Source organism: Biomphalaria glabrata, chromosome 15 (genome assembly GCF_947242115.1).
Source record: "Biomphalaria glabrata chromosome 15, xgBioGlab47.1, whole genome shotgun sequence".
Lineage (NCBI taxonomy): Eukaryota > Metazoa > Mollusca > Gastropoda > Planorbidae > Biomphalaria > Biomphalaria glabrata.
Window position 1 is genome coordinate 20,504,453 of NC_074725.1, and position 13,341 is coordinate 20,517,793.

Consider the following 13,341-nt stretch of genomic DNA (forward strand, 5'->3'; position numbering starts at 1 on the left):
AATGACACCACACGTTTTCTGTGGCATGCACCATATTTTCATTCAGACATTGAAGGAAAACAAAAAGTTGTTCATAGTTTTAGAAACAGAACAAACAAAATAGTGTCATGCCCTTTGTCCCATTAGCTGTGTTTTTATCATGTTGATGACGTGTTGTACAATGTTTTACTCTTGCAATGCCTCACGTTTCAATGAACAGAAAACATATATAGAAAATTTAAAGAAATTAAGTTTATAAAAGTATATTAAAATTAAACACCTTACTCAAAAAGTAAGCACACTGCTTCAGAGTGAATACATACACAATGTAATATCTAAGGATAACGACAAAAACTTATGTTCATACATTAAATTGAAGAAAATTGAAACAACAGGAGTAGCACCATTAAAAGGAGAAGATAGCTTAACACATAATGATAATGAAACTAAAGCTAACATCCTAAATAAATTCTTTGCATCAACATTCTCAGCACCTGGAGACAAAGACATATTACCTAACCTGAACCAAGCCAAAAATATTTGAGATATAGAGGTACTAGAAAAAGGGTTCTAAAAATTATTAGCCAACGTAAAACCAAATAAAGCATCTGGAGGACCTGGTATTTCAGCTAGATTACTCACAGAACTAAGCAATGAGCTAGAACCAGTGTTCAAAAAAATTACAGCAGAGTACCGAGGGTAGGTCACTCCCTTTTCTTTAAAAAATAAAAAAGGAGAAAAATGTGGCCTAGGAAATATACAGACCAGTATCAATCTCCAGCATCACATGTAAACTTCTAGAACAAGTCTTATGTAGCAACATCCCAAACCACGTAGCTTGCTTAAACAAATTACAATATTTTGGCATTGCTGGTTCTTTACATCAATGAATTCAGGATTTTCTGATAAGGAAAGAACAAAATGTACTAATAAATGGCTCTAAACTCTAAATCAACACCACAATAATAAACTCTGGCGTACCTCAAGCATAACCGTCCCGAGACATGACGTTAAACTGCGCTCCTCTTTCCTTAGCACTTTTGGAGCTCAAAAGTGCCCTACTTCTTTTCTATCATTGTGTCTGCCTCCTCTTTTCCTAAGTCTGCCTTCATTGATCATCACACTGTCTCCTTAACTTTAAATTCTCACTACGTCCTAGACCAGTCCGTTTGCCGTGGACTGCGACGGGTAAGGGGGGATAAAGAGATCCTGGTGTTTGAGTGATGGCTATCTGAGGATAAACCACAACAACACAATACTTTGGCTCCAAGTTCCCCTAGACCTGAGACCCAGATGGCCCGCTCTGGGTCAACCGGCTGGTCATGCCGAGCTACCAGCATAGGTCGTCGACCTATGCTGGAGGGCGGTGGCTGGAGGGTCAATCAGGGAGCTGCTGTATCGGACACATGTCCGATGTAGCAGCTGACTGAGTATAGCACCTGTGTAGCCCTGGCGGGCTCATTCTGGACATCCGAATGGCCCGTCCCCTTGTTGGACTCGATGGCGGGTGGGGAGCACAGGTGCCGAATTAACCAAAATATATATGGACAAAAAAACACACACAAAACTACTTGCCCCAGACCTATGTCTGGGCAAGAAACGACGAATTGACGATAAAAAAGAGGAGGTCCCAAAAAGCTGTGCCACCTGGCCATCATTTCTGGTGGTTAGATGCACAGAGGAGGGAAAAAGCCTGACCAAGTTGAGCCCTTTTATTATCTATAAGGGACTCAAGTCAGTAGTGGGAGAGCCCAAGAGTGTGTCTAAGCTACACAAAACAATGGAACTCCTTGTAGAAGTAGACAGCAAGACACACTCTGATGGGCTTTTAAGATGCAGAAGACTCTGTGATCTCCAAGTGGAAGTCATGCCACACAAGAGTCTGAACACCAGCAGAGGTGTAATCAGCTCTAGGGACCTACTGGAATGTTCCGAGAAGGAAATAGTGGAGGGCATTGAAGGAGTCACCCATGCCCGGCGCATTACCAGGCGCAGGGAGGGTGAGGAGGTCAAAACCGCCACTATTATCCTCACATTCGGAACTAGGACACCGCCAGAGTATGTGAAGGCAGGATACCTACGAGTTCCAGTGAGGCCCTACATACCTAACCCCATGAGGTGCTTCAAGTGCCAGGGTTATGGACACGGCGCGGCAGTCTGTAAGAGGAACACTGTGTGTGCCAGATGTGCTGGAGAGGGTCATGAGGACAAGGGCTGCACAGCCCAGTTCAAATGCCCAAACTGTCAAGCTGGCCACTCAGCCTACTCCAAGGACTGCCCTGTGTGGAAACAGGAGGTCGCCGTGCAGGAGTACAAGGCAAGAAACGGATGTACCTTTAGCCAGGCGAAATCGGCTGTACTGGCCCTACCCAAGGGCCAATTCGGCTTGACAAAGACCTACGCCCAGGCTGTTGCTAAGATAGAAAGATCCATAGCCACACAGACGGACACATTGACCCCACCGCCCACCACCCCCTCCTCCTCCCCCAACTGAGAAGAAAACACCGCCAAAGAACACACCTCTGAAGAAACAAGAAAGCCCTGTTGTCATGCTAAAGAACAGGTTCTCTGTGCTCGCTGATGAGAGCATGGAGACTGAGCAGCATGTCAAAACCAATACTCCGGGAGAACCCGGAGAAATCATGTCTGACACAGGTTCTCCTCAGAGAACCCAGCCAGACACCCCAACCTCTACTGAGTTAGAGGTTGACCAACTCCCTAAGGGGAGAAATCAAAGCGGAGAGGATGCCCGAGGTGAGAGAGGAGGAAATAACCTCCGCTCTAACCAGAGGGATCTCCCCTCTCCAGAGAGAAAGACTTCCCCCAAAAGGGGGTTGTCCTCCTCTCCATCCAAACCCAAGAATAAAAATACCAAGGTCACTGGAATAAAGGGAAACCCCTCCGGGGGCCTCCCAAGGCCAAATAGCTCCAAGTAGGTCATCTAGAATAAGCCATGGATTCCAGAATTGTACAGTGGAATTGTAGAGGCCTCAAGGCCAATTACGAGGAAATGCAGCTACTGATGGACTCCGAGACTCCTGTAGCTGTCTGCTTACAGGAAACATTTCTAAAAGATTGCATCAGCTTCCGAAGCTACCGTGCTTACACCAAGAATGTTGAGGATGCAGAGAGAGCATCAGGTGGAGTCTGTATCCTTGTGAAGGATAGCATCCCCCATGAGAGGGTAGAACTACAGACCACACTACAGGCCGTAGCAGCTAGGATAACCCTTCACAAGGTTATCACTTGCTGCAGCCTGTATCTACCACCAGGCGCTCCATTAAACCGAACAGACATGGAGGACCTATTGAAACAACTCCCCCGGCCTTATTTAATCCTTGGGGATTTCAATGCCCATAACACCATGTGGGGATCCAACAATACCGACACAAGAGGTCGTATGCTGGAGGATATCTTCCTCCAACATGATTTATGCATACTTAATGATGCATCACCGACCTACTTGCACCCAGGAACTGGATCATTCACATGCATTGACCTCACCGTATGCGTCCCCGGACTTCTGGACGATTTTAAATGGTCAGTTAGCAATGATCTACGGGGAAGTGATCACTTCCCAATCATCATTACTAACAATCTCCCTTCATTGGGACGACCTCAGCGGTGGAAACTGAATAAGGCCGATTGGGAACAATTCCAAAAAAGATGCTCTGAGGATATCACAGAAAATATCCTCCATGAACAGAACCCAGCTGATACCTTTGCTAGCAAGCTACTAAGTATAGCCAGGAAAGTTGTACCCCTAACCTCTGCAAATCCAAAACGGCCTAGCAAACCATGGTTTGATACAGCTTGCAAAAGTGCTATTGGTGATAGGAAAAAACGACTGGCTGCATTTATAAAGAATCCTTCCCAGGAAAACCTAAAGCTATTCAGGATAGCTAGAGCAAAGGCTAGACAAACCATACGGTCAGCCAAAAGGAATTCCTGGAGAAGTTTTGTCGGCAGTCTGGATGCCAAAACTTCTGCTAGAGCGGTTTGGAAGGCAGTAAGGCGAATCAAAGGGAAAGAATCAAATGCAATAGGGCATTTGAAAAACCAAGGACGAACTGTCACGTCCCCCAGAGAAATAGCTGACTGCCTTGCATCCTCAATAGCAGAAAAATCATCCACTGCACACTACACGCCAGAGTTCCAAAAAGTCAAAACCAGGGAGGAAAGACACCCCATTGATTTCAGGTCAGAGAACAATGAAGACTACAACAAACCGTTCTCGCTTGAGGAACTGAGGGAATCGCTGGACAAGTCACATGACACAGCGCCTGGAGAAGACGAAATCCATTACCAGTTCCTCAAGCACCTTCCCGAACCCTCATTGGCAGTCCTGCTAGGGGTCTATAACTGTGTGTGGCAAACAGGCGCTTTCCCAAACAGCTGGAGGAAAGCCACAGTTATACCGATACCTAAACCGGGAAGAGACGGCTCTGACCCAGCTAACTATCGACCAATAGCACTAACAAGCTGCATCTGCAAAACCATGGAAAGAATGATTAACAGTAGGCTGGTCTGGTACCTGGAAAGGAATAAAGTGATCTCAAACTACCAGTGCGGATTCCGGCAGGGGCGGACAACAACTGACCACCTGGTAAGGCTGGAAGCTTATATTAGAAATGCATTACTCAGAAGAGAACATCTAGTAGCTGTATTCTTCGATATAGAAAAGGCCTATGACACAACCTGGAAACATGGCATTCTACGTGACCTGGCGCTTATGGGGCTTAAGGGACACCTCCCCCGTTTTGTGGAGGAATTCCTGAAAGATCGAAAATTTCAGGTCCGAGTGGGCAACTCCGCTTCTGACACTCATGACCAGGAAATGGGTGTACCCCAGGGCAGCATTCTGTCAGTCACCCTGTTCAACATTAAAATAAATAGCATCATAAATGCGCTGTCCCCTGGCATAGAGTGCTCTTTGTATGTTGATGACTTTGTCATTCTTACTTATGGGAAAAACATGAACACCTTAGAAAGGAAATTACAGTTATGTTTAAACAAAATTCAGGGTTGGGCAAACTATAATGGTTTCAAATTCTCTGACTCCAAAACAGTTAGTATGCATTTTTGTAATCTAAGGGGGCTCCACCCAGACCCTGAACTATTTATACACAAAAAGAAGATCCCTGTCGTGAAAACTACAAAATTTTTAGGCCTCACCTTAGATTCCAAATTTAATTTTCTCCCCCACATTAAGGAACTCAAGAAGAAATGCCAAAAGTCATTAAACATACTAAGAGTACTCAGCCATACGGACTGGGGAGCTGACAGAGATACCTTGCTGCTGCTCTATCGGAGTCTAATTCGATCCAAGCTAGACTACGGATCCATAATATATGGAGCAGCAAGGAAGTCGTACCTAAAAATACTGGAACCAATACAAAATGCTGCCCTGCGTCTCTGTCTCGGTGCGTTTCGTACATCACCTATCCCAAGTCTCCATGTGGAGGCTGGAGAACTCCCCATGGATATAAGAATGAAAAAGCTTGCAATGCAGTATATAGTCAAGCTAAAATCCAACCCCACGAACCCTGCTTTTGACTCCATATTTAACCCCACAGAGGTAGAATTATACAATCGAAGGCCTAACGTCATACAGCCGTTGGGCCTTCGAATGAGAGAACCCATCCAAAATTTAACCCCACCCATTGACCAAATCTCTAAAATAGAAACCCCTCAGAATCCTCCTTGGCTAATGAATAAACCCAAATTAAATTTATCCCTCCTTAATTTCAAAAAAGAAAATACAGACCCAAGCATACTACAAGTCCACTTTAGGGAACTGCAGGAGAGCTACGGAGATTGTGGCACCATCTACACAGACGGATCCAAAATGGAGGGAAAGGTCGCGTGTGCCTGCTCCTTTCGGAACAAAACAATCTCCCGTAGACTCCCCGATGGCTGCTCCATCTTTACGGCCGAATTGCACGCAATATTGCTTGCACTTATGGCCGTAAAAGCATCAGAAAGGAGTAAATTTATAATCTGCTCCGACTCCAAATCTGCATTGCAAGCTTTGGGGCGGATGAAGACTGACATCCCATTGGTACATAAGAGCCTGAAGCTGTTGGACCAAATAACAGCCGACCGTAGGGATGTCACCTTCATCTGGGTCCCCTCCCATGTTGGCATTGAGGGAAACGAAGCCGCAGACAGAGAAGCAAAGAGAGCCCTAAATCATGCGGTGTCAGGAACCCAAATTCCCTACTCGGACCTGAGACAAAGTATTGCCTCTGCCACCTATCGAGAGTGGCAGAACCGATGGGAGGCTGAGACTCACAGTAAACTCAGGCAGATTGTGGCGGATGTCAGGTGGCGGCCCACATCTAAGGGTCTGACAAGGCGTGGTAGCACGACCATGTCCAGACTTAGGATTGGCCACACCTACATCACGCACTCTTTTGTACTGAAGAGAGAGGAGCCCCCACTTTGCGAGTACTGTGACTCTCGCCTCACCGTGGAACATATCCTCGTTGATTGCCCCAGATACCAGGATGTCAGGGCGAAATATTTTAGAGCCACTAATCTAAAAACACTATTTAATAATGTCGACCCTGGGAAGGTACTGGGCTTTATTCGGGAAATGGGGCTATCTACGAAGATCTGATTTCTGAATTTGTGAACATGCACTATTTACATTAGATTTTTACCAAATATTTAAATTTTTACCACCTTTACTATTTTAACTGTGAATAGACCTTGATTTTAATTATATGACTATAGAATCTGGCCCTTGTTGTTTAGAGAGAGAGTAGTCCTTAAGGAACTGCAGGCACGACATGGCCTAAATTGTGCCGATGTGCCTCAAATCACAAATCAAATCAACCTCAAGCATAATATACAGAACAATAAAAAACAACAACACAAGATACAGATTTTTTTAAAAAAGAGAATTAGATCAATTACAGAAATGATAATCAAATTGGAACATGTCTTTCCAAACAGAAAAATATCAGTAATTAAGAGTAATTAAAACACATTAAATACTATTTATCTTATTCACTGTAAACCATTTACGCAGAGTAAAAACTAATAAAAAAAAAAGTACCTCTTTAGATCTTGCGATCTATGGGGCAGACGATTTAAAGGTCATCTTTTTCTTTGGCCAGCGGTTAATGAGCAGTGTTATGTGGCCAGCACAACGACCAGCCGTCTTTACTTTCCCAAGCTTAAGTCGCCTTAAGTTCAGTACCGATTAGAGTTTGGGTGACTCGGGGGGTCCTTATAATCTTCATCGACATTCGAACTTGGAAGTTAAGCGCCTTACCACCCAACCACCACACCCCCATGCTACTTAATACACTAACTATATAGTCTTATAGTCTGTATTGACTGTCATGTTTCATCAAATCAATTGTACGCTTACTTTATAAAGTGACCCACTCAAGGGCACTTATGCCAGAAATGTAATTTAATATAAATAAATAGACCCACACAGTGAAATGGTTAGTAATGTTGTGTAAAAATAAATTACGCACAATTCACTTTTTAAAATATCAAACATTTTTGTTTGATTTTTCTTTCAAGGGCCCATGTTGGCACCTAGTTATCATAGCCCGGGCGCATTGATCCCCATTGCCTCAAAGCTTCTCCACTGTCGTTGTCAGAATCAGATCACTTTAGAAAGTTTCGATTCTGGATATAATCGCTGTAAAACCTTGTTGTAAAAAACAAAACAAAACAAGATTACACAAACTCAGAGGCGGCCCCATCAAATCACCAATGGACGAGAAATATAGTCAAGCCATAGTCTTGTTTTGATCGTTTAAAGAAATTTTTAAAATGTGGCGTTATTTTTCATATAAAAGCAAACAGTGCAACACGTCGTCTTTGATAAGACTCTTCTAACTCTTCTGGAATAAGTAGAGTAGCGTTAAGTGAGCACCTAAGATCAGCATGGAAACCTCCCGATACAGTGTCGCACCTAGTGTGGTAGCGCAGGGTGTCACCCCTCCACATCAACTTTCTTGAAATATGTTCCAATAAACACTATTGCTAGCTAGTTCTTTTTGTTGAACCAATACAGTGAGCTGATCACCTACTTTTATTGATTTTTACTCAAATGCAAAATCCAAATGTTTATTACATTCATTCAAATGTTAGTCTTGGTGTAGATTTAGACTAAATAGACTCAACATTAAGATCCAGAACTAAATCTATAGCCTAATCTAGACTAGAATCTAGACTAGATCTAGAAATCTAGAAATAGAATGTAGATCAACTAGAGCTAGATGTAGGTCAATATTATGATCAGGATTAGGAGGTCAACTACTGGGTTATAGTGCACTTGTGCTGTTCACATCAGATTCACTTCTTGATGTGATACTACTGCTTACAAAATAAATACATCTGCACCCCTAAGCTATTAGAAGATTAACTATTTCCTTAATGGATTATACATTTAAATTTAGTTCAAATTGTTTAATACAATTAAATCTAAATCTAGATCTATGTCTGGCCTCTATTTATTGTTATTTAGATTGTAGTCAAGTGTAGCCTGTGTAGGCCTATAGCCTAATGAGGATATGTGAAAACTGCGCGGTATAAAAGTAGTTCGTTGTTTTTTTTTTAAAGTGACAATTGAAACGAAGTTCGTATTAAAATTATTTTTAAAAACAACATTTGAATCAGTTTTCTATTCCATGAGTTTGTTAATAAATGGAAAATCTATTTTATAATGATCCATTGATACTTTTTCCATTGTGACCTTAGATGCAATTTTTTGTATCAATGCGCGAATCTATGAATGAAGCTTGATTTATTAATGAAGAAGCCTTTGACTTTTTTTAATAAGACTTACTTCCCTTAAAGTTTTTCATTTAAAAGTGGTGTAATTTTTTGAAAAATCTGCTTGCATATATATAATTTAAAAAATTAGATGGTTCACTGTCGGAAAAGAAAAAAGTAGCCGTTGCATCAGAACTCTGAATGATCTAAAATATTGTTATAAACCTGATGGTGGCACAGATGGGGGTAGTGGTGTGTGTGTAGTCAGCCGACGCAAATCGCCCCAGGCCAGCGCTAGACGAGCGGTCAACCGTGACGAGTTACGACGATCGGCCGAGACGAGTGTCAACAAGAGAGTTCGGGAAGGATCGCCGACGTGAACAGAGCTCAGGGGCGTCACGAGAGTTGTAGTCATCTGACCACCTAGAAACGTCGAGCGGCGTTCTGTCCGGTTCGAGAAGACCAGTAGGGACCCTATATAAGAGCGGAGGTGACGCAGTCAAGACGGTTCAGAAAGCGGGTTCACGACAGGAGTTCAGAACACGGTCGACTACAGCACAGTTCAACGGTGTGGTTCTGTACGGAGCATTACGACGGTTCAGTGCGGAGTACTGTCAAGTACAGTTGAGACGAACGGCGTCTTGATCTTGGTCTGTGATCGAGTCCGACACAGCGAGCCCAAGTGTGTGAAGTCAGTCCCGAACTGTTGAACCCAGTGCAAGCCCGGAACGAGACGGAGAGGCCAGTGCAAGACTTGATACGGCGGAACGGTGTTATCGGAGAGATATTTGTTATCGCAGAGCTATTTGTACTGTTCTACGTGCTGCCAATTGTACAGTATTGGCTGTTATTTATGGACATTAAACCTTTACGTTATTTTGGAGCCCTGACTTGTCAAGTTCTTTAAGTTGGTGGTGTATGGTGCAGTTTGCAGAGAGCCTGGATAGTGAGATTCGTAACAATATCATGATGTCCGATTTTCATTTTCTCTTCTAGTTTCTGAAATATAAACGGGACGGACAGACGGACAGACAGGCCACACAAAACTTATAGCGTCTTTTCCCCTTTCAGGGGCCGCTAAAAAAAAGACACGATTAAAGAGTAATTCCATCTATACCTTCCAACAACAAATCATTTAGTGTTAGTGCTACATATATAAATATAGATTTTATCTGAACATTATACAGTAACTACTCTGTAGGATTCGACACCTATTCGGTAATGAAAGGCAAACATCGTTGCGAATACGTAGTTTTGTTTTTCAGCCCGTTTTTTTTTTTTTTTTTGTTCTCCATAGATTTGACCAATGAGCGATAGATTCTGTAGCCTTGTAGACATCTTTTTTGGAGTAGCGTCTGTATTTTATAAGATAAGATGTTTAATACTCTAGTATTTATTGACAACAATGACTCGTCACATTAAAGAAAAAATAAATATTAGAACGTTGTATACAAATTATCCTGTCTTTACGTCAAGCGGGGCTATGACATTAATGATCGATCACTATCTCTTCCACTGCATAATTAGTGCAATGTTGGCTTATGCCAGATGCTTCTGATATCGCTTTTGAAAGAACTGAACATTTGGAAGAGATAATATTGGGGTTCAGATATAGATTAAGATCTGTGTGTAATTTAAAATAAGCGTTGCAAAAGAGGCTGCTTTACGATCGTATAATTATTCAATCTTTGCTGCTGATAGTTATTTTTCTTTTATTTTTATTGTAGATCAGTATGTAGTAATTACACAACCAAGTGCTGAGCGTTCACAATGTCTGAACTTTGATCATAGATCTTTTATAGGTATGTGTAATAAGATTAAGTGTCTTCAAAAGCAATTCTCTCTATGTTGAAGTAGGCCTATATTTTTTTTTTCACAAAGAGATCCATTCGTTTCGCTTTAGCTTTAAGACGCCAATAGAGAGCGATGTATGATACAGATGAGCCCATCACTGATGTGGCGTTGAAGTCAGATCCCGCAATAGACCCACTTATTCTGAATATAACCAGCTTGTTGGTAGGCAATGTCCTAACTGTGTCGATGTGCCTCTTCGGCGTGGTCACCAACCTCATAAACATTCCTCTGTTTCGCAGGCAGGGTTACCACGATGGCGTCAACGTCACGCTCACTGCGCTAGCCATCAGCGACCTCGGGGCTCTGCTGGGCGAGCTGGTGTATACGGCTATCGTCGACCCTTACATTAAGGAGATCGACCTGGTCGTCTCCAAGGTTGTGATCGGCGTCATCAGCGGATACTGGCACGAGTATTTCACAAGGGTCAGCAGCGTCATCACCGCCTTCGCCGCCTTCGAGAGGTGCCTATGCGTGACGCGGCCCTTGAAGGTCAAGACTATGATCACCACCAGGACGGCCGTGGTGGTGAACGTGTCCATCTTCGTGGTCCACTCTCTGTACTTGTTCCCGCAGTTCTACACCATGTACTTCGACTGGGCGTTCATGCCCGAGCGAAACAAGACCGTCTTCGTGGTCTACGTCAACAGCTTGAGCGCCAGCATGTTTCCGATCACTTTGTACTTCACAGACATGCTGTTTCCTTACTGCACGTTCCTAGCCCTTGTCGTCTGCTGCACAGTGCTTCTCTTTACGCTCAAGGCGAAGGCCAAGTGGAGGCGGACGGTCGTCTCCAGCGCGGTAGAAGTAGAGGTCAAGCCAACTTCCCGCCACCTGACCAGCAAAGAGCGCAAGTCCGGCCTGCTCTTCCTTTCGGTCTCGATTATGTGCGTAGTGCTTCTCCTGCCCCAGCACATCGTTTACACTGCCGTCATCTTCGTCAGGGAGATGGCCATGGATGGGGACTACAGCGATATCCGAACCGTGGTAGGGACGTTCACAGTCCTGCTGCAGGCCATCAACTCAAGCATGACCATCTTCATTTACTACAAGATGAGCACCAAATACAGAAGCGAGTTTCAGAAAATGATGGGCAAGTATGACTGTCTTCAGTTTCTAAAAAAGGACACATAAACTAATGATAGATTATGTACACCCTGAGGATAGGAGACTTGAAACCGAACATTTTGAAAGTATAATATAGAGTAAATCTAGCCAACGCTTGTGTTCCCAGTAACTTACGAACTGCATCTCTCAAGCATTTCAGTTATTAAATACATACAATTATTTCGGGGGGGGGGGGGGGGGGATTGAACCATAACCCCCAGCTACATCCATGCAAATATTGTTGATTGACACACGTTCAAATTATGGGTAACTAATGAAGTTTTTTATTGTATGGGTTGAGATCTGGCTTTGATATATGTATATATAATTACATGTTTTCCTACTTCTCCTTAATTCTATTTTTTATTTGTAACATTGCTGTTGTTTTTTTTTAAATATAGGCTAGTTTATATGTATATGAATATTTAGTAAACATTGGCAAAAATATTTTTTTTTGTTTTATTGCGCAATAAAAGAAAAGGTACCTATACTATTCAATATTATTAATATGTTTTATTAGGACCTTAGAGGGTAACTTATTGGCCTAAATTTTATCTAGCAAAAATAATTATAAGGATCTCAAGTTTCTTGAAGTGATTTTTAAAAAACGTATCTAGATTCAAACCACAGACCTATTGTATAATATATATAGGTCTGTGATTTAGGCATTCAGTCTTTAACTGAGAAATTTAAAAATGTGTGAAAACATTCCAAACAAAAAAAATTTGGAGAACAAGATATTCATTTTTACTTTTTTTATGTCGATTTACAGGTAACATGCTACTGAATATTAATTAATCGCTAAACAATTTTTTTAAAAATTACTTGTGGTATTTGCGTTTTCAGTTTAGTGTAACTAACTCAATAATAAACTCTGCACTCTATCCAGAAGAATTGAAGAAATTAATTGTAAATAAAATAAATGAGAAAAGGACGAGCTGTCATCCAAATCACAAGAAACATGACCCTCCTACGCCGTTCGGAGCATTTGACGTCAAGCTGTTTCCATAAAAATCTGTCACTGGTAATGTCTGAAGCCTCTTCCCACCTACTATGACGACCTCCATGAATGAGTGGCGTCAAGTTGTACTAGGATATCATTGCAACTCTTCTTATGCTTAATTCATTTTGTCGGAGAACATGTCCCGCAAACCTCATGCGTCGTTCTCTCACAATCTTACTAAGGGGTCGACTCCCAGTTCGGCATATGATTTCCTTGATTTAGACCCGATCTTTATAACTGACTCCTAAAATCTGTCTTAGCCATTTTTGCTGAGCTACATTTAGTGTTTTTCGATTTCGGTAGATGACTATTCACTGCAGTTTATAAATGGAGCCCTGCCACTGGTAAAAATGTGTAACCTCTCTTGAATACGCTCTTGGAATTAAGTGACTGTAGTTTGCTTTAGATTTTATATCGAAAAGAGAAGTTTTAACGTCAAAATCTTCTGTTGGGGGGTTTCCACCTCAAAATGCTCTGTAGGGGGATCTTAAACTCAAAACCATATGGAAGGGTTTTAAACTTTAAAAAAAAAGCCATCTGTAGAAGAAGGGTTTAAACTCAAAACCCCCGATTGGCTTGATTACGCTCAAATAGTTTTAGTGTTTAATTTGCTTTTTTTTATATTGAAGATGTATTTTTAGCACCAAACCCCTCTGAAT

General features: G+C 42.2%; 1 protein-coding gene across 1 annotated transcript; it reads left to right on the top strand.

Annotated features, from left to right (window-relative positions):
* Positions 1-10,647: 10,647 nt before the first annotated feature.
* Positions 10,648-11,706, top strand: LOC106071680 (uncharacterized). The gene has a single exon (XM_013231838.2). The coding sequence runs from the start codon at positions 10,648-10,650 to the stop codon at positions 11,704-11,706; it is 1,059 nt and encodes a 352-aa protein (XP_013087292.2).
* Positions 11,707-13,341: the final 1,635 nt, after the last annotated feature.

What these genes read in the sequence shown, in the direction of transcription:
- LOC106071680 (XM_013231838.2), top strand. Translation starts at nt 10,648, where the DNA reads ATGTATGATACAGATGAGCCCATCACTGATGTGGCGTTGAAGTCAGAT.